The sequence below is a fragment of the Bos indicus genome, chromosome 4 (genome assembly GCF_029378745.1).
Source record: "Bos indicus isolate NIAB-ARS_2022 breed Sahiwal x Tharparkar chromosome 4, NIAB-ARS_B.indTharparkar_mat_pri_1.0, whole genome shotgun sequence".
Taxonomy (NCBI): Eukaryota; Metazoa; Chordata; class Mammalia; order Artiodactyla; family Bovidae; genus Bos; species Bos indicus.
In genome coordinates, this window is record NC_091763.1 from 107,694,038 (window position 1) to 107,715,141 (window position 21,104).

A 21,104-nucleotide genomic window follows, 5' to 3' on the forward strand; every position below is an offset into this window, starting at 1 on the left:
CAGTTTCCTGTGTATTTACTAGCCCTAACACCTGAATATGAGACTATTTCTGAAGTAATTTTTAAAATTTTGATTATTACTTTTGTTCCTTCTTATTCAAAATGAACCTTAAAAAAAAATATCACAAGAAGTTCATCCTGCAGGCGTCCCAGAGATTAAGAGCTCCGAAACCGTCCTCTTCAGCTTGAATCAGTGAGAGCAACCCGCACAGTACTTGGTGTCTCCCCAAAGTGCCATACTCCATCCTGTCATTACATTTGTATTGTCCAGGGACTTCCCTGGCAGTCCAGTGGTTAAGACTCTGCATTTCCACTGCAGGGGGCCCAGGTTCAATCCCTAGTCAGGGAACTAAGATACCACATCCTGCAATGCTGCACAGAGCAGTCCAAAGATTTTTAAAATTTGTATTGTCCTGGAAATTGGCAGTTTCCCATTTCATATTTGCTAATGGGACTTGGACTGTGAAGAAAGTTGAGTGCCAAAGAATTGATGCTTTTGAACTGTGGTGTTGGAGAAGACTCTTGAGAGTCCCTTGGACTGCAAGGAGATCCAACCAGTCCATTCTAAAGGAGATCAGTCCTGGGTGTTCTTTGGAAGGAATGATGCTAAAGCTGAAACTCCAATACTTTGGCCACCTCATGCGAAGAGTTGACTCATTGGAAAAGACTCTGATGCTGGGAGGGATTGGGGGCAGGAGGAGAAGGGGACGACAGAGGATGAGATGGCTGGATGGCATCACCAACTCGATGGACGTGAGTTTGAGTGAACTCCAGGAGTTGGTGACGGACAGGGAGGCCTGGCGTGCTGTGATTCATGGGATTGCAAAGAGTCAGACACGACTGAGCGACTGAACTGAACTGAACTGAATGGGACTAATTCAACTAGGATATATATCCTTTGATTATGCTCTGTATGTGTGAATTTTAAAATAAATCTGTTAAGAAGAAGCCAAACAATTTCTATCAGCTCCAATAAGATCAATTCCATAACAGCTCAATGACTTGGTAAGATATTTTATTGACTATAATTTGCTGCTATTTGGGAAACTCGAGTGAAGTGAATACTCATAACTTTGGAAATTAGTGTAAGAGAAACACCAAATCCGTGTAGGCGTAGACACGGAAGTTCACATGCAGGAGGGTAAATGTCTCTGAAATTTGCAATTTTATAGCACTCTGATCAAATGTGTCTTCTAGTGAGCATATTGGTTAATCCCAGGAATATAAACAAGAGGCGTTCACAGAGGCAAACCCTGGCCTGTGTCATTCGAGTGGTATGCAGGGAAGGTGGAGGCTTTCATGAGGCCATCTTAAATACATGGTCCCTCTAGCAAGCAGTTTGATACTAAGTGACTTTTTCTAAGTAATTGATATAAAAATTCCTGGACTAGAGGACTGCTAAATTCCCTGTAACTTCTCATTCTGAATTTACATGTATTGGTTTTATTATTGTTTTCAATGTTTTGGTTTCTAAATCTGAAATCCCCAGAAGCTACCTTACAGATGAAAAAGGGCATTGAAATCTACTTTGCATGACAAAGGTCACTTTCTTTGATCTGTGCAACAACAAAACTTAGCTTTGTCTGTGCTCCTCCTCATAATTGGTTGATGTTGCAATAATTTTCAAGCTGATTTATAATCTATTTCTGCTTTTATTCAATAGAAGATCTTGATCTTTTTCTCTATTTGGACAATTCAGGAAAAAAAATCCCTAAAGAAAAATGAGATTGAGATTTTCAGTTTCCCCTTTCTTGCCAAAAGTTAACTATATCATAATCTTATGACTTATTCCTCCCTTTTGAAGCTCTAAGAAAATCTACTCAAACTTGAGATTTTGGTTATACTTGGTATTAGCTGTTTTCAGCAGGAATAATGTACAACTTTAGCCTTATATTGTTATTGTTGTTGTTCAGTCACTAAGTCATGTCTGACTCTTTGTGACCCCATGGACCACAGCACGCCAGGCTCCTCTGTGTTCATTGTCTTCCAGAGTTTGCTCAAATTCATGTTCATTGCATTGGTGATGCTATCTATCTCATCCTCTGCTGCTTTCTTTTCCTTTTCCTTCAGTCTTTCTCAGCATCAGGATCTTTTCCAATGAGTAAGTTCTTCACATCAGGTGGGCAGAGAGTTAGAGCTTCAGCTTCAGCATCAGTTCTTCCAAAGAATATTCAGGGATGATTTCCTTTAGGATGGACTGGTTTGATTCCCTTGCTGTCCAAGGGACTCTCAAGAGTCTTCTCCAGCACCACAGTTCAAAAGCATCCATTCTTCAGCACTCAGCCTTCTTTTTGATCCAACTCTCACATTCATACATGACTACTGGAAAAATTATAGCTTTGACTATACCGATCTATATTGGCAAAGTGATATATTTGCTTTTTAATACATTGTCTAAATTTGTCATAGCTTTCCTTCCAAGGAGCAATCAATTGTCTTTTAACTTCATGGCTGCAGTCACCATCTGCAGAGATTTTGGAGCCCAAGAAGAGAAAATCTGTCACTGCTCCCACTTTTTCCCCTTCTACTTGCCATAAAGTGATGAGACCAAATGCCTTGATCTTAGTTTTTCAAGTGTTGAGCTTTAAGCCAGCTTTTTCACTCTCCTCATTTACCCTCATAAAGAAGCTTTTTAGTTTCTCTTCACTTTCTGTCTTCAGAGTGATATCATCTGCATATCTGAACTTGTTGATATTTCTCCCAGAAATCTTATTTCCAGCTTGTGAGTCATCGAGCCTGGCATTTCACCTCATGTATTCCTCATAGATGTTAAATAAGCAAGACAGAATATATAGCCTTAATGTACTCCTTTCCCAATTTTGAATCAGTCAGTTGATCCATGTAAGGTTCTAACTGTTGCTTCTTGACCCACATTCAGGTTAATCAGGAGACAGGTAAGATGGTCTGGGAACCTGGGAACATGTCTTTAAGAACTTTCCACAGTTTGTTGTGATCCAGATAGTCAAAGGCATTCAGTTCAGTTCAGTTCAGTTCAGTCGCTCAGTCATGTCCAACTCTTTGCGACCCCATGAATTACAGCATGCCAGGCCTCCTGTCCATCACCACCTCCTGGAGTTTACTGAAACTCATGTGCTTCGAGTCGGTGATGCCATCCAGCCATCTCATCCTCTGTTGTCCCCTTCTCCTCCTGCCCCCAATCCCTCCCAGCATCAGAGTCTGTTCCAATGAGTCAACTCTTTGCATGAGGTGGCCAAAGTACTGGAGTTTCAGCTTTAGCATCATTCCTTCCAAAGAAATCCCAGGGCTGATCTCCTTCAGAATGGACTGGTTGGATCTCCTTGCAATCCAAGGGACTCTCAAGAGTCTTCTCCAACACCACAGTTCAAAAGCATCAATTCTTCAGTGCTCAGCTTTCTTCGAGTCCAACTCACATCCATACATGATCACTGGAAAAACCATAGCCTTGACTAGATGGACCTTTGTTGGCAAAGTAATGTCTCTGCTTTTTATATGCTATCTAGGTTGGTCATAACTTTCCTTCCAAGGAGTAAGCATCTTTTAATTTTATGGCTGCAATCACCATCTGCAGTGATTTTGGAGCTAATAAAAATAAAGTCTGACACTGTTTCCACTGTTTCCCCATCTATTTCCTGTAAAGAGATGGGACTAGATGCCATGATCTTAGTTTTCTGAATGTTGAGCTTTAAGCCAACTTTTTCACTCTCCTCTTTCACTTTCATCAAGAGGCTTTTTGGTACCTCTTCACTTTCTGCCATAAGGGTGGTGTCATCTGCATATCTGAGGTTATTGATATTTCTCCCGGCAATCTTGATTCCAGCTTGTGCTTCCTCCAGCCCAGCATTTCTCATGATGTACTCTGCATAGAAGTTAAATGAGCAAGATGACAATATACAGCTTTGACATACTCCTTTTCCTATTTGGAACCAGTCTGTTGTTCCATGTCCAGTTCTAACTGTTGCTTCCTGACCTGCATACAGGTTTCTCAAGAGGCAGGTCAGGTAGTCTGGTATTCCCATCTCTTTCAGAATTTTCCACAGTTTATTGTGATCCACACACTCAAAGGCTTTGGCATAGTCAATAAAGCAGAAATAGATGTTTTTCTGGAACTCTCTTGCTTTTTCGATAATCCAGTGGATGTTGGCAATTTGGTCTCTGGTTCCTCTGCCTTTTCTAAAACCAGCTTGAACATCTGGAAGTTCACAGTTCATGTATTGCTGAAGCCTGGCTTGGAGAATTTTGAGCATTACTTTGCTAGCGTGTGAGATGAGTGCAATTGTGCGGTAGTTTGAGCATTCTTTGGCATTGCCTTTCTTTGGGATTGGAATGAAAACTGACCTCTTCCAGTCCTGTGGCCACTGCTGAGTTTTCCAGGTTTGCTGTCATATTGAGTGCAGCACTTTCACAGCATCATCTTTTAGGATTTGAAATAGCTCAACTGGGATTCCATCACCTCCACTAGCTTTGTTCGTAGTGATGCTTCCTAAGGCCCACTTGACTTCACATTCCAGGATGTCTGGCTCTAGGTGAGTGATCACACCATCATGATTATCTGGGTCGTGAAGATCTTTTTTGTACAGTTCTTCTGTGTATTCTTGCCACCTCTTCTCAATATCTTCTGCTTCTGTTAGGTCCATACCATTTCTGTCTTTTATCGAGCCCATCTTTGCATGAAATATTCCCTTCGTATCTCTAATTTTCTTGAAGAGATCTCTAGTCTTTCCCATTCTGTTGTTTTCCTCTATTTCTTTGCATTGATCGCTGAGGAAGGCTTTCCTATTTTTTCTTGTTATTTTTTGGAACTCTGCATTCAGATGCTTATATCTTTCCTTTTCTCCTTTGCTTTTCGCTTCTCTTCTTTTCACAGCTATTTGTAAGGCCTCCTCACACAGCCATTTTGCTTCTTTGCATTTCATTTTCATGGGGATGGTCTTGATCCCTGTCTCCTGTACAATGTCACGAGCCTCCGTCCATAGTTCATCGGGCACTCTGTCTATCAGATCTAGTCCCTTAAATCTATTTCTCACTTCCACTGTATAGTCATAAAGGATTTGATTTAGGTCATACCTTAAGGGTCTAGTGGTTTTCCCTACTTTCTTCAATTTAAGTTTGAATTTGGCAATAAGGAGTTCATGATCTGAGCCACAGTCAGCTCTAGTTCTTGTTTTTGCTGACTGTATGGAGCTTCTCCGTCTTTGGCTGCAAAGAATATAATCAATCTGATTTCAGTGTTGACCATCTGGTTATGTCCATGTGTAAGAGTCTTCTCTTGTGTTGTTGGAAGAGAGTGTTTGCTATGACTAGTGTGTTCTCTTGGTAAAACTCTATTAGCCATTGCCATGCTTCATTCCATACTCCAAGGCCAAATTTGCCTATTACTTCAGGTGTTTCTTGACTTCCTACTTTTGCATTCAAGTCCCCTGTAATGAAAAGGACATCTTTTTGGGTGTTAGTTTTAAAAGGTCTTGTAGGTCTTCATAGAATCATTTAACTTCAGCTTCTTCAGTGGTACTGGTTGGGGCATAGGCTTGGATTACTGTGATATTGAATGGTTTGCCTTGGAAACGAACAGAGATCATTCTGTCGTTTTTGAGATTGCATCCAAGTACTGCATTTTGGACTCTTTTGTTGACCATGATGGCTACTCTGTTTCTTCTATGGGATTCCTGTGCACAGTAGTAGATATAATGGTCATCTGAGTTAAATCCACCCATTCCAGTCCATTTTAGTTCACTGATTCCTAGAATGTTGACGTTCACTCTTGCCATCTCCTGTTTGACCACTTCCAATTTGTCTTGATTCATGGACCTGACATTCCAGGTTCCTATGCAATATTGCTCTTTACAGCATTGGACCTTGCTTCTACCACCAGTCACATCCATAACTGGGTATTCTTTTTGCTTTGGCTCCATCCCTTCATTCTTTCTGGAGTTATTTCTTCACTGATCTCCAGTAGCATATTGGGCACCTACTGACCTGGGGAGTTCCTCTTTAAGTATCCTATCATTTTGCCTTTTCATACTGTTCATGGGGTTCTCAAGGCAAGAATACTGAAGTGGTTTGCCATTCCCTTTTCCAGTGGACCATATTCTGTCAGACCTCTCCACCATGACCTTTCCATCTTGGGTGGCCCCACACAGCATGGCTTAGTTTCACTGAGTTAGACCAGGCTGTAGTCCGTGTGATCAGATTGGCTAGTTTTCTGTGATTATGGCGCAGAAGTGGACCGACTGTGACGGACGGTGCAGAAGCATGGCCAAGATGAGCTACCCCTCACGCAAGGTCAGGGGCGGCGGCCGAGAGGAGCAACCCCACGTCCAAGGAGTGGTGGCTGCGTGGGCGCAGGACGGCCAAGAGGAGCTACTCCACATTCAAGGTCAGGAGGGGCGGTCATGAGGAGATACCCCTCGTCCAAGGTAAAGAGCAGTGGCTGTGCTTTGCTGGAGCAGCCATGAAGAGATACCCTACGTCCAAGGTAAGAGAAACCCAAGTAAGATGGTAGGTGTTGCCAGAGGGCATCAGAGGGCAGTCACACTGAAACCATACTCACAGAAACCTAGCCAAAGGCATTAGCGTAGTCAATAAAGCAGAAGTAGATGTTCTTGTGAAATTCCCTTGCTTTTTCTATGATCCAGCAAATGTTGGCAATTTGATCTCTGGTTCCTCTGCCTTTTCTAAATCCAGCTTGTATATCTGGAATTTCTCAGTTTGCATATTGCTGAAGCCTAGCTTGAAGGATTTTGAGCATAACCTTGCTAGCATGTGAAATGAGCGCAATTGTTTGGTAATGGGAACATTCTCTGGCATTGCCCTTCTTTAGGATTGGAGTGAAAACTGACCTCTTCTAGTCCTGTGGCCACTGCTGAATTTTCCAAATTTGCTGACCTATTAAGTACAGCACTTTAACAGCATCATCTTTTAGGATTTGAAATAGTTCAACTGGAATTCCATTACTTTGTTTGTAGTGATGCTTCTTAAGGCCCACTTGACTTCACATTCCAGGATGTCTGATTTTAGGTTAGTGACTATACCATCATGGTTTTCCAGGTCATTAAGACCTTTTTTGTATAGTTTTGTGTATTCTTTCCACCTCTTCTTAATATCTTCTGCTTCTGATAAGTCTTTACTGTTTCTGTCCTTTATCTTGCCTGTCCTTGCATGAAATGTTCCCTTGATAACTCCAGTTTTCTTGAAGAGATCTCTAGTCATTCCCATTCTATTGTTTTCCTCTATTTTTTTGCATTGTCCATTTAAGGTCTTCACACCTCTCTCTGCTATGCTCTGGAACTGTGCATTCAGTTGAGTAGATCTTTCCCTTTCTCCCTTGCTTTTCACTTCTCTTCTTTTCTCGGCTGTTTGTAAAGCCTCATCAGACAACCATATTGCCTTCTTGCATTTTTTTTCCCTTTGGTATGGTTTGGTTACTTCCTCCTGTATAATGTTACAAACCTCTGTCCATAGTTCTTCAGGCACTCTGTCTACCAGATTTAATCCCTTGAATCTATTATTCATCACCTCCACTGTATAATCATAAAGGATTTATTCAAGTCATACCTGAATGGCCTAGTGGTTTCCCCTACTTTCTTCAATTTAAACCTGAATTTTGCCATAAAGAGCTCATGGTCTGAGCCTCAGTCAGCTCCAGTTCTTATTTTTGCTGACTGTGTAGAGCTTCTCCATCTTGGGCTGCAAATAATATAATCGATCTGATTTCAATATTGACCTTTTGGTGATATCCATGTGTAGCATCCCCTCTTGAGTTGTTGGAAGATGTTGTTTGCTATGATCAGTGTGTTCTCTTGACAAAACTCTGTTAGCCTTTGCCCTGCTTCATTTTGTACTCCAAGGCCAAACTTGCCTGTTACTCCAGGTTTCCCCAGATATCCGACTTTTTGTATTTTAACCCTCTGTGATGAAAAGGACATCTTTTTGGTGCCAGTTCTAGAAGATCTTGTAGGTCTTTATAGAACCAGTCAACTTACATTAAATGATAGATTTTTAAAAAATGAATGTCTTATTTTATCCTGTGATAATGCACAGGTTTATTAAAAAACAAACAAAACTACAGTAAACAAACAATACATACAAAATGTAAGACCCTCCGTAATGCTATTCTCTAGAGTTAATTAATTGAGATTTCATGTGTAACTTAAAGAATCTTCCTACATATATCTGAAGAGGCCCTAAAGACATATTATGTATAGATATGTTTGTATTTTAAAATATAAATAGAATCATATTACACATACATCCTTTGACTTTATGTGGAAAAAATTTCATTCCACCCTATAAAGATCTGTATTATCCTTTTTAATGCATGAGAGGATGAGATTGTTGGATAGCGTCCCCAGTTCAATGGACTTGAACTTGGGCAAGCTCCAGGAGATAGTGAGGGACAGAAAAGCCTGGCATGCTGCAGTTCATGGGGTCACAAAGAGTCAGACACGATTTAGTGATTAACCAACAGCCATGGTATTATATATCATACAATTTGCCAAAATTTCAGTTCATCTCCAGCTTTCAAACTTTATATCAATTCTAAATTTTCGAAACTATAAACTGGATAACAGTGAATAATTCCAACCTCTTGGTCACTACGTTTCGTGTACATTAGACTGTTTTCTGTTTCCGTTACTCACCAAGTCCTTCCTACCCAACACTTCGCCTTTACTTTTCCCCGTGCAGGAAGCAGTCCACTTTGGCTGTTGTCAGGTGGCACTTCCTTTACCACTTAGACTCTACCCATGTGTCTCCTCTTTAAGAAGCCTTCTCCTGACAATCCCAGCTAAAGGAGCCTCTCCAAACCAAGTCACTTGCTACTAGTTTTCCCTGTTCTTTTTCTTTCATAATGCCTTTTCATCAACACCTATTTTATGTTTTTTGTACTTTTGGTGTTTTAAGGGTGGTGATTAACCACGACATCTCTTTGCTCCATGTCAGGCTGTCTCTGGAAAAAATGTGAGGAAATGTAAAGAGACAGCACCTGGTTACAAGGCTTCTCAGTGTAATGTTGCCATCCATCCCTTTTATGACCACTCTCCTGTGGATAGACCTAGGCACTGCCAGGACGAGCTCCCTAGAGAGAACTAACCAATGGATGCTCCAGCTGATCCTACTCCCTGTGACTGACTCAGAATCCAAAAGAACAGCAGTAGGTGGTCAGCATGGTAACAGGTGATGAGGAAGGGATTCAGGAGATATGATGGCAATAATACTGCAACAACTAAAGATTCTTTTCACAACAGATTCTCAAATTTGCCTCTGTATTACATTATAAAGGGAAAAGAGAAAAGAGGTGAATAAAATGTAATTAAAAAGCAGGGGTCAAAATGAATTGGTGTTTTTCCTTCTGGCTTACTTCACTCTGTATAATAGGCTCCAGTTTCATCCACCTCATTAGAACTGATTCAAATGTATTCTTTGTGATGGATTCATTTTGATATTTGGCAAAACTAATACAATTATGTAAAGTTTAAAAATAAAATAAAATTAAAATTACAAAAAAAAAAAGCAGGGGTCATCTTTAAACACACCCACAGAGAATGTAAATTCATTTTCACCTTTTGAATTTCATACTTAGGCTGCATAAATGTCGCCATGCTTAACTGAATTTAAGACAATATGTGTGCCTGTGTTCATCTACTCTGATAATTTTTCACTTATGCTTAAATTTCAGGATCAGGTGCTGATAAAAAAATAAATAAGACAGTACAAATAAAATTGCAAACTCTGGAGATGGGAAAGAAATGGCAGAAGATGCTTCTATGGAATAATTAGTCCACTGTTGAGAGGAGTTTTATGCAAAGTCTGAAATACTACAAAATTTAGAGGTTATTTAATAAGGGAATTCAAATCTGAAATAAGTGGATAGAAAAGCATATGAGAAGGTAAGTGGAAAAATAAGCAACATGTAAATAACAAAGTATCATAAACACTTTATTTCTTGAACCAAGAAGATAAGCAAGATTAGGAAATGAAACTACCTCTTACTACATATGGACTGTCAGGGTTGTCTCTCTTCTAAGCACATTAATAATCAACACTCACACCTTTGAAGGGAAGCCAGGATACTTGAATTTTACTAAACAGTGCACGTCTGTATTTGTGTGTATACTATTACACAGAGTATGTAATAATGCATTTATCATGTTATCATATATTTTATTATCTATAATATATTTTACATATCTTATTATCCATTGATAAAAGGGGAATTTGTTCTGATTTGTATGATCACACCAAGTTTGTGTATATAGTGTATCTAAAAATAAGTTATAGAAAACCCACTCAAAGTAATATATCCAAATGCTCATTTTGTTACACTCAGAAGGTATTTTGTGTCTTGATTTCCCTACAACTCTGACTGTCCTATTGAAGCCCTGGGCTTCTCTGTTTCTAGCCAGGAGCATGGGAAGCAACCAGACATGGATCACAGAAGTCACCCTCCTGGGATTCCAGGTCGATTCAGCACTGGAGTTTTTCCTCTTTGGACTTTTCTCTCTCTTCTACACCCTCACCCTTCTGGGGAATGGAGTCATCCTGGGGCTTATCTGCTTAGACTCAAGACTGCACACCCCCATGTACTTCTTTCTCTCACACTTGGCCATCATCGACATATCCTATGCCTCCAACAATGTCCCCAAGATGCTGGCAAATCTTGTGAGTCAGAAAACAACCATCTCCTTTGTTCCTTGCATTATGCAGACATTTTTGTATCTGGCTTTTGCTGCTGCAGAGTGCCTGATTTTGGTGGTGATGTCCTATGACAGGTATGTGGCCATCTGCCACCCCCTCCATTACACTTTCATCATGAGCTGGAGAGTATGCACTGTCCTGACCAGCGCTTCCTGGGCATTTAGCTTTCTCTGGGATCTTGTGCACTTAGTTCTTATCCTGAAGCTGCCCTTCTGTGGGCCTCATGAAGTAAACCACTTCTTTTGTGAAATCCTGTCTGTCCTCAAGTTGGCTTGTGCCGATACTTGGCTGAACCAAATTATCATCGTTGCATCCTGTGTTTGCATTTTAGTCGGGCCCCTCTGCCTGGTGCTGGGCTCCTATGCGCGCATCCTGGCCGCCATCCTGAGGATCCAGTCCGCTGAGGGCCGCAGGAAGGCCTTCTCCACCTGCTCCTCCCACCTCTGCGTGGTCGGGCTCTTCTTTGGCAGTGCCATCGTCTTGTACATGACCCCCAGATCCAGCCATTCTCAGGAACAAAGGAAGATTCTGTCATTGTTTTACAGCCTTTTCAACCCTATGCTGAATCCCTTAATCTACAGTTTGAGGAATGCAGAGGTGAAGGGTGCCCTGAGAAAAATTCTGGGGAAGAAGAGGTCAGTGTGAGGGATGGTTTGGAGTGTCCTGTGTGAGCCTGTCTTCATGACTCTGGACCTTTGAATGCTCTTTTGAAACCATTAATTTAACAAATTAGCACCCTTTATCTTCAACATTTTTAAAAACTGAGAAAATAAATACTCATATTTAGTCATTGATAGCAAACCTGAAGTAAACATCATAAATAAGAAAGTTATAATCTAATCCTATTGTTTAACACAGGTGCAAGTATCTTAAAATATTAGTCAATCAAGTAATAAAAAGATACTAAATTATGATACAATTTTTATCTCTAAAATGCAAAAATTGCGTAACTTTCAAAGCAAGAAAAAAATTGGCCCATTAACAAATTAAAGTATCCATTGTCAGTAGATCAAAGCAAGTGTTTGACAAAATTTAACATCAGTTCATGATAAAGCTCTTTACAACCTAGCATAACAATAAACATTCCTAGAAAAAGATTTATCAAAAAAACCCAGTACCATAAACATTCACATATCAGACATTTACTTAATGGTAAAATGCTAGTATCTTTCTCCATAAAATAAAAAAAAAATAAAATAAGATGTACACCATCACCACTTGTTTTTCTTATTTTTCAGATTTTTGTTAGAGATATTGATGTGTACAGTTAAACAAAAAGAAGAGATATATATGTATGTGGGTATCTGTCATGTGAGGTACCCACATGAGAAGGAGTAAGTAAATTATGTTGTTTTTGTTGTGTGGCTAAGTTATGTCTAACTCTTTTGTGACCTCATGGACTGTAGCCCTCCAGGCTCCTCTGTCCATGGGATTTCCCAGGGAAGAATACTGGAGTGGATTGCCATTTTCTTCTCCAGGGGATCTTCTTGACCCAGCGATTGAACCTGGATCTCCTGCATTGACAGGTGGATTGTTTACCACTGAGGCACCAGGAAGTCCAAATGAATTGTGATCATATGCAAATAGTGTAATGGCATTTGTAGGAAATCCAAATGAATCTTTTTGTATATTAGTGAAATTATGAGAAATTTAAACAAGATAACTTGATATAAGATCAATATAAACATCTATTATAGATTTATATAACAAATAATTAAAATGAATTTTTTCCAAAATGCTACCATTAAAAGCAGGACTTAATTTTTAAATGCTTAGGAATATAGCTAAGAGTGCATGCTTAGTCACTCAGTCATGTCCAACTCTTTGCGACCTTGTGGACAATAGCCCACCAGGCTCCTCTCTTCATGGGCATTCTCCAGGCAAGAATACTGGAGTGGGTTGCCATGGTTCATGGTTCAGGGGATCTTCCTGGCCCAGGGACTGAACCTGCGTGAAGTCGCTCAGTCGTATCCGATTCTTCGCGACCCCATGGACTGCAGCCCACCAGGCTCCTCTGTCCATAGGATTTTCCAGGCAAGAGTACTGGAGTGGGGTGCCATTGCCAATGTTAGTGTCTTAAAATAGCCCAGTGGAGCATGTGAGTATGAGCAGAACACTTTAGAATTCGACAAGCTGATTCTAACATACTTGCTGCCATGGCTAGTCCAAACACATTTAAAAAAGATTAAGTATAAGGTGAGAGGATTGATTCTCCAGATCACAATATCTGCTACAGAGTGCCAATAAGTAAAATAGTGCGGTCTTCATCCTCGGGTTGACAAATAAACAAACTGAAAAGAGCATAGATGCTGATGTCTATGATTGGAAACTGGCTGTATGAATGGTGTGGCGTGGTAGACCACTGGGGAAAGGGAGGGGTGTTGCAGAAAACAGCTCTGGCACCACTGAGTAACCATGCAGATACTCAGTCATGCATGAAAAAACTCAGTCCCAGTGTTTTTAAGACCTAAGTGGCAAAGGCAAAGCTATAAAGCTCTTAGGAAATATGGAAGGGAAAGATTTTTAAATTAATATACAAAATTGTTAGTCTCCAGAGAAACACTAATACGTTTGAATAGATTGATTTAAATAGATCAAGAATGCATGTTAATCAACAAGGAGCATAAAAAGAATGAGAAGACATCGAATTGTCTTCAACCAGACTTCTGATTTATCAGGTCTCAAACATCACTTCCTCAAAAACCAGTGTATTTCAGAGTCTTACTTGTCTTGACCAGGTAATTTTCCACCATGGTAGCTCAGCTGGTAAAGAATCCACCTGCAATGCAGGAGACCCTGGTTCAATCCCTAGGTCAAGAACATCCCTTGGAGAAGGAAACAGCTACTTACTCCAGTATTCTTCTTGCCTGGAGAATACCATGGACAGAGGATCCTGGCAGGCCCCAGTCCATGGGTTGCAAAGAGCTGGACACAACTGAACATCTAATTTTTCAGTCCAATATGTCTTTTTTCCATAGCATTATACGTTAACTGAGGTTATCCTCCCTGTAAAGTTACTATTTTTAACATGAAAGATCACCGTCAGCATTAAATTTGCCTTCCTCATTGCTGTGTTCATCATATCTAGAGCAAAACTAAGCACAGACAAGGCCCTAAGGAAATCTTTGTTGACTAACTGACCAATAGGCATCACCAGAAAAGTGTAAGCACATCCTTTGTCTCCTATATTTTTTATATTTAAAAAAAATTTATATTGGAGTATAGTTTTTAAAATTTTTTTAAATTTTTAGTTGAAGGATAATTGCTTTACAGTATTGTGTTCAGTTCAGTCTCTCAGTTGTGTCCGACTCTTTGTGCCCCATGAATTGCAGCACACCAGGCCTCCCTGTCCATCACCAGCTCCTGGAGTTCACTCAAACTCACGTCCATTGAGTCAGTGATGCCATCCAGCCATCTCATCCTCTGCCGTCCCCTTCTCCTCCTGCCCCCAATCCCTCCCAGCATCAGGGTCTGCTCCAATGAGTCAACTCTTTACATGAGGTGGCCAAGGTATTGGAGTTTCAGCTTTAGCATCAGTCCTTCCAAAGAACATCCAGGACTGATCTCCTTCAGAATGGACTGGTTGGATCTCCTTGCAGTCCAAGGGACTCTCAAGAGTCTTCTCCAACACCACAGTTCAAAAGCATCAATTCTTCAGTGCTCAGCTTTCTTCGAGTCCAACTCACATCCATACATGATCACTGGAAAAACCATAGCCTTGACTAGACGGACCTTTGTTGGCAAAGTAATGTCTCTGCTTTTTATATGCTATCTAGGTTGGTCATGACTTTCCTTCCAAGGAGTAAGCATCTTTTAATTTTATGGCTGCAATCACCATCTGCAGTGATTTTGGAGCTAATAAAAATAAAGTCTGACACTGTTTCCACTGTTTCCCCATCTATTTCCTGTAAAGAGATGGGACCAGATGCCATGATCTTAGTTTTCTGAATGTTGAGCTTTAAGCCAACTTTTTCACTCTCCTCTTTCACTTTCATCAAGAGGCTTTTTGGTACCTCTTCACTTTCTGCCATAAAGGTGGTGTCATTTGCATATCTGAGATTATTGATATTTCTCCCAGCAATCTTGATTCCAGCTTGTGCTTCCTCCAGTCCAGCATTTCTCATGATGTACTCTGCATATAAGTTAAATGAGCAAGATGACAATATACAGCTTTGACATACTCCTTTTCCTATTTGGAACCAGTCTGTTGTTCCATGTCCAGTTCTAACTGTTGCTTCCTGACCTGCATACAGGTTTCTCAAGAGGCAGGTCAGGTAGTCTGGTATTACCATCTCTTTCAGAATTTTCCACAGTTTATTGTGATCCACACAGTCAAAGGCTTTGGCATAATCAATAAAGCAGAAATAGATGTTTTTCTGGAACTCCCTTGCTTTTTCGATAATCCAGTGGATGTTGGCAATTTGGTCTCTGGTTCCTCTGCCTTTTCTAAAACCAGCTTGAACATCTGGAAGTTCACAGTTCATGTATTGCTGAAGCCTGGCTTGGAGAATTTTGAGCATTACTTTACTAGCGTGTGAGATGAGTGCAATTGTGCGATAGTTTGAGCATTCTTTGGCATTGCCTTTCTTTGGGATTGGAATAAAAACTGACCTTTTCCAGTCCTGTGGCCACTGCTGAGTTTTTCAGGTTTGCTGTCATATTGAGTGCAGCACTTTCACAGCATCATCTTTTAGGATTTGAAATAGCTCAACTGGGATTCCATCACCTCCACTAGCTTTGTTCGTAGTGATGCTTTCTAAGGTCCACTTGACTTCACATTCCAGGATGTCTGGTTCTAGGTGAGTGATCAAACCATCGTGATTATCTGGGTCGTGAAGATCTTTTTTGTATAGTTCTTCTGTGTATTCTTGCCACCTCTTCTCAATATCTTCTGCTTCTGTTAGGTCCATACCATTTCTGTCTTTTATCGAGCCCATCTTTGCATGAAATATTCTCTTGGTATCTCTAATTTTCTTGAAGAGATCTCTAGTCTTTCCCATTCTGTTGTTTTCCTCTATTTCTTTGCATTGATCGCTGAGGAAGGCTTTCCTATCTTTTCTTGCTATTCTTTGGAACTCTGCATTCAGATGCTTATATCTTTCCTTTTCTCCTTTGCTTTTCGCTTCTCTTCTTTTCACAGCTATTTGTAATGCCTCCTCAGACAGCCATTTTGCTTTTTTGCATTTCATTTTCATGGGGATGGTCTTGATCCCTGTCTCCTGTACAATGTCATGAACCTCCATCCATAGTTCATCAGGCACTCTGTCTATCAGATCTAGTCCCTTAAATCTATTTCTCACTTCCATTGTATAGTCATAAGGGATTTGATTTAGGTCATACCTGAAGGGTCTAGCGGTTTTCCCTACTTTCTTCAATTTAAGTCTGAATTTGGCAATAAGGAGTTCATGATCTGAGCCACAGTTAGCTCTAGTTCTTGTTTTTGCTGACTGTATGGAGCTTCTCCGTCTTTGGCTGCAAAGAATATAATCAATCTGATTTCGGTGTTGATCATCTGGTGATGTCCATGTGTAGAGTCTTCCCTTGTGTTGTTGGAAGAGAGTGTTTGCTATGACTAGTGTGTTCTCTTGGCAAAACTCTATTAGCCATTGCCATGCTTCATTCCATACTCCAAGGCCAAATTTGCCTGTTACTCCAGGTGTTTCTTGACTTCCTAGTTTTGCATTCCAGTCCCCTGTAATGAAAAGGACATCTTTTTGGGTGTTAGTTTTAAAAGGTCTTGTAGGTCTTCATAGAATCATTCAACTTCAGCTTCTTCAGTGTTACTGGTTGGGGCATAGGCTTGGATTACTGTGATATTGAATGGTTTGCCTTGGAAATGAACAGAGATCATTCTGTCATTTTTGAGATTGCATCCAAGTACTGCATTTTGGACTCTTTTGTTGACCATGATGGCTACTCTGTTTCTTCTATGGGATTCCTGCCCACAGTACTACTGTGGTCATAATGGTCATCTGAGTTAAACTCACCCATTCCAGTCCATTTCAGTTCGCTGATTCGTAGAATGTTGACGTTCACTCTTGCCATCTCCTGTTTGACCACTTCCAATTTGCCTTGATTCATGGACCTAACATTCCAGGTTCCTATGCAATATTGCTCTTTACAGCATTGGACCTTGCTTCTATCACCAGTCACATCCATAACTGGGTATTCTTTTTGCTTTGGCTCCATCCCTTCATTCTTTCTGGAGTTATTTCTTCACTGATCTCCAGTAGCATATTGGGCACCTACTGACCTGGGGAGTTCCTCTTTAAGTATCCTATCATTTTGCCTTTTCATACTGTTCATGGGGTTCTCAAGGCAAGAATACTGAAGTGGTTTGCCATTCCCTTTTCCAGTGGACCGTATTCTGTCAGACCTCTCCACCATGACCTTTCCGTCTTGGGTGGCCCCACACAGCATGGCTTAGTTTCACTGAGTTAGACCAGGCTGTAGTCCGTGTGATCAGATTGGCTAGTTTTCTGTGATTATGGCGCAGAAGTGCACCGACTGTGACGGACCGTGCAGAAGCATGGCCAAGATGAGCTACCCCTCACGCAAGGTCAGGGACGGCGGCCGAGAGGAGCAACCCCACGTCCAAGGAGTGGCGGCTGTGCGGGCGCAGGATGGCCAAGAGGAGCTACTCCACATTCAAGGTCAGGAGGGGCGGTCATGAGGAGATACCCCTCGTCCAAGGTAAAGAGCAGTGGCTGCGCTTTGCTGGAGCAGCCATGAAGAGATACCCTACGTCCAAGGTAAGAGAAACCCAAGTAAGATGGTAGGTGTTGCCAGAGGGCATCAGAGGGCAGTCACACTGAAACCATACTCACAGAAACCTAGCCAAAGGCATTAGTGTAGTCAATAAAGCAGAAGTAGATGTTCTTGTGAAATTCCCTTGCTTTTTCTATGATCCAGCAAATGTTGGCAATTTGATCTCTGGTTCCTCTGCCTTTTCTAAATCCAGCTTGTATATCTGGAATTTCTCAGTTTGCATATTGCTGAAGCCTAGCTTGAAGGATTTTGAGCATAACCTTGCTAGCATGTGAAATGAGCGCAATTGTTTGGTAATGGGAACATTCTCTGGCATTGCCCTTCTTTAGGATTGGAGTGAAAACTGACCTCTTCTAGTCCTGTGGCCACTGCTGAATTTTCCAAATTTGCTGACCTATTAAGTACAGCACTTTAACAGCATCATCTTTTAGGATTTGAAATAGTTCAACTGGAATTCCATTACTTTGTTTGTAGTGATGCTTCTTAAGGCCCACTTGACTTCACATTCCAGCATGTCTGATTTTAGGTTAGTGACTATACCATCATGGTTTTCCAGGTCATTAAGACCTTTTTTGTATAGTTTTGTGTATTCTTTCCACCTCTTCTTAATATCTTCTGCTTCTGATAAGTCTTTACTGTTTCTGTCCTTTATCTTGCCTGTCCTTGCATGAAATGTTCCCTTGATAACTCCAGTTTTCTTGAAGAGATCTCTAGTCATTCCCATTCTATTGTTTTCCTCTATTTTTTTGCATTGTCCATTTAAGGTCTTCACACCTCTCTCTGCTATGCTCTGGATCTGTGCATTCAGTTGAGTAGATCTTTCCCTTTCTCCCTTGCTTTTCACTTCTCTTCTTTTCTCGGCTGTTTGTAAAGCCTCATCAGACAACCATATTGCCTTCTTGCATTTTTTTTCCCTTTGGTATGGTTTGGTTACTTCCTCCTGTATAATGTTACAAACCTCTGTCCATAGTTCTTCAGGCATTCTGTCTACCAGATTTAATCCCTTGAATCTATTATTCATCACCTCCACTGTATAATCATAAAGGATTTATTCAAGTCATACCTGAATGGCCTAGTGGTTTCCCCTACTTTCTTCGATTTAAACCTGAATTTTGCCATAAAGAGCTCATGGTCTGAGCCTCAGTCAGCTCCAGTTCTTATTTTTGCTGACTGTGTAGAGCTTCTCCATCTTGGGCTGCAAATAATATAATCGATCTGATTTCAATATTGACCTTTTGGTGATATCCATGTGTAGCGTCCCCTCTTGAATTGTTGGGAAATGTTGTTTACTATGATCAGTGTGTTCTCTTGACAAAACTCTGTTAGCCTTTGCCCTGCTTCATTTTGTACTCCAAGGCCAAACTTGCCTGTTACTCCAGGTTTCCCCAGATATCCGACTTTTTGTATTTTAACCCTCTGTGATGAAAAGGACGTCTTTTTGGTGCCAGTTCTAGAAGATCTTGTAGGTCTTTATAGAACCAGTCAACTTACATTAAATGATAGATTTTAAAAAAATGAATGTCTTATTTTATCCTGTGATAATGCACAGGTTTATTAAAAAACAAACAAAACTACAGTAAACAAACAATACATACAAAATGTAAGACCCTCCATAATGCTATTCTCTAGAGTTAATTAATTGAGATTTCATGTGTAACTTAAAGAATCTTCCTACATATATCTGAAGAGGCCCTAAAGACATATTATGTATAGATATGTTTGTATTTTAAAATATAAATAGAATCATATTACACATACATCCTTTGACTTTATGTGGAAAAAATTTCATTCCACCCTATAAAGATCTGTATTATCCTTTTTAATGCATGAGAGGATGAGATTGTTGGATAGCGTCCCCAGTTCAATGGACTTGAACTTGGGCAAGCTCCAGGAGATAGTGAGGGACAGAAAAGCCTGGCATGCTGCAGTTCATGGGGTCACAAAGAGTCAGACACGATTTAGTGATTAACCAACAGCCATGGTATTATATATCATACAATTTGCCAAAATTTCAGTTCATCTCCAGCTTTCAAACTTTATATCAATTCTAAATTTTTGAAACTATAAACTGGATAACAGTGAATAATTCCAACCTCTTGGTCACTACGTTTCGTGTACATTAGACTGTTTTCTGTTTCCATTACTCACCAAGTCCTTCCTACCCAACACTTCGCCTTTACTTTTCCCCGTGCAGGAAGCAGTCCACTTTGGCTGTTGTCAGGTGGCACTTCCTTTACCACTTAGACTCTACCCATGTGTCTCCTCTTTAAGAAGCCTTCTCCTGACAATCCCAGCTAAAGGAGCCTCTCCAAACGAAGTCACTTTCTACTATTTTTCCCTGTTCTTTTTCTTCAAGGCCTATTTTATGTTTTTTGTACTTTTGGTGTTTTAAGGGTGGTAATTAACCACGACATCTCTTTGGTCCATGTCAGGCTGTCTCTGGAAAAAAATGTGAGGAAATGTAAAGAGACAGCACCTGTTTATAAGGCTTCTCAGTGTAATGTTGCCATCCATCCCTTTCATGACCACTCTCCTGTGGATAGACCTAGGCACTGCCAGGACGAGCTCCCTAGAGAGAACTAACCAATGGATGCTCCAGCTGATCCTGCTCCCTGTGACTGACTCAGAATCCAAAAGAACATCAGTAGGTGGTCAGCATGTTAACAGGTGATGAGGAAGGGATTCAGGAGATATGATGGCAATGATACTGCAACAACTAAAGATTCTTTTCATAACAGATTCTCAAATTTGCCTCTGTATTACATTATAAAGGGAAAAGAGAAAAGAGGTGAATAAAATGTAATTAAAAAGCAGGGGTCATCTTTAAACACACCCACAGAGAATGTAAATTCATTTTCACCTTTTGAATTTCATACTTAGGCTGCAGAAATGTCACCATGCTTAACTGAATTTAAGACAATATGTGTGCCTGTGTTCATCTACTCTAATAATTTTTCACTTATGCTTAAATTTCAGGATCAGGTGCTGATAAAAAAATAAATAAGACAGTACAAATAAAATTGCAAACTCTGGAGATGGGAAAGAAATGGCAGAAGATGCTTCTATGGAATAATTAGTCCACTGTTGAGAGGAGTTTTATGCAAAGTTTGAAATACTACAAAATTTAGAGGTTATTTAATAAGGGAATTCAAATCTGAAATAAGTGGATAGAAAAGCATATGAGAAGGTAAGTGGAAAAATAAGCAACATGTAAATAACAAAGTATCATAAACACTTTATTTCTTGAACCAAGAAGATAAGCAAGATTAGGAAATGAAACTACCTCTTACTACATATGGACTGTCAGGGTTGTCTCTCTTCTAAGCACATTAATAATCAACACTCACACCTTTGAAGGGAAGCCAGGATACTTGAATTTTACTAAACAGTGCATGTCTGTATTTGTGTGTATACTATTACACAGAGTATGTAATAATGCATTTATCATGTTATCATATATTTTATTATCTATAATATATTTTACATATCTTATTATCCATTGATAAAAGGGGAATTTGTTCTGATTTGTATGATCACACCAAGTTTGTGTATATAGTGTATCTAAAAATAAGTTATAGAAAACCCACTCAAAGTAATACATCCAAATGCTCACTTTGTTACACTCAGAAGGTATTTTGTGTCTTGATTTCCCTGCAGCTCTGA

The 21,104-nt window shown here is 40.2% G+C and overlaps 1 protein-coding gene and 1 non-coding gene across 2 annotated transcripts; both read left to right on the forward strand.

Moving 5' to 3' along the window:
- The first annotated feature begins 275 nt into the window (after positions 1 to 275).
- Positions 276 to 348, forward strand: TRNAG-UCC (transfer RNA glycine (anticodon UCC)). Its single transcript has one exon. It is a non-coding gene; the product is annotated as a tRNA-Gly (tRNA).
- A 10,037-nt stretch (positions 349 to 10,385) lies between these two features.
- On the forward strand, positions 10,386 to 11,318 carry LOC109561093 (olfactory receptor 2A14-like). The gene has a single exon (XM_019963514.2). It carries the CDS (start codon positions 10,386 to 10,388, stop codon positions 11,316 to 11,318), a length of 933 nt encoding a protein of 310 aa, XP_019819073.2.
- Positions 11,319 to 21,104: the final 9,786 nt, after the last annotated feature.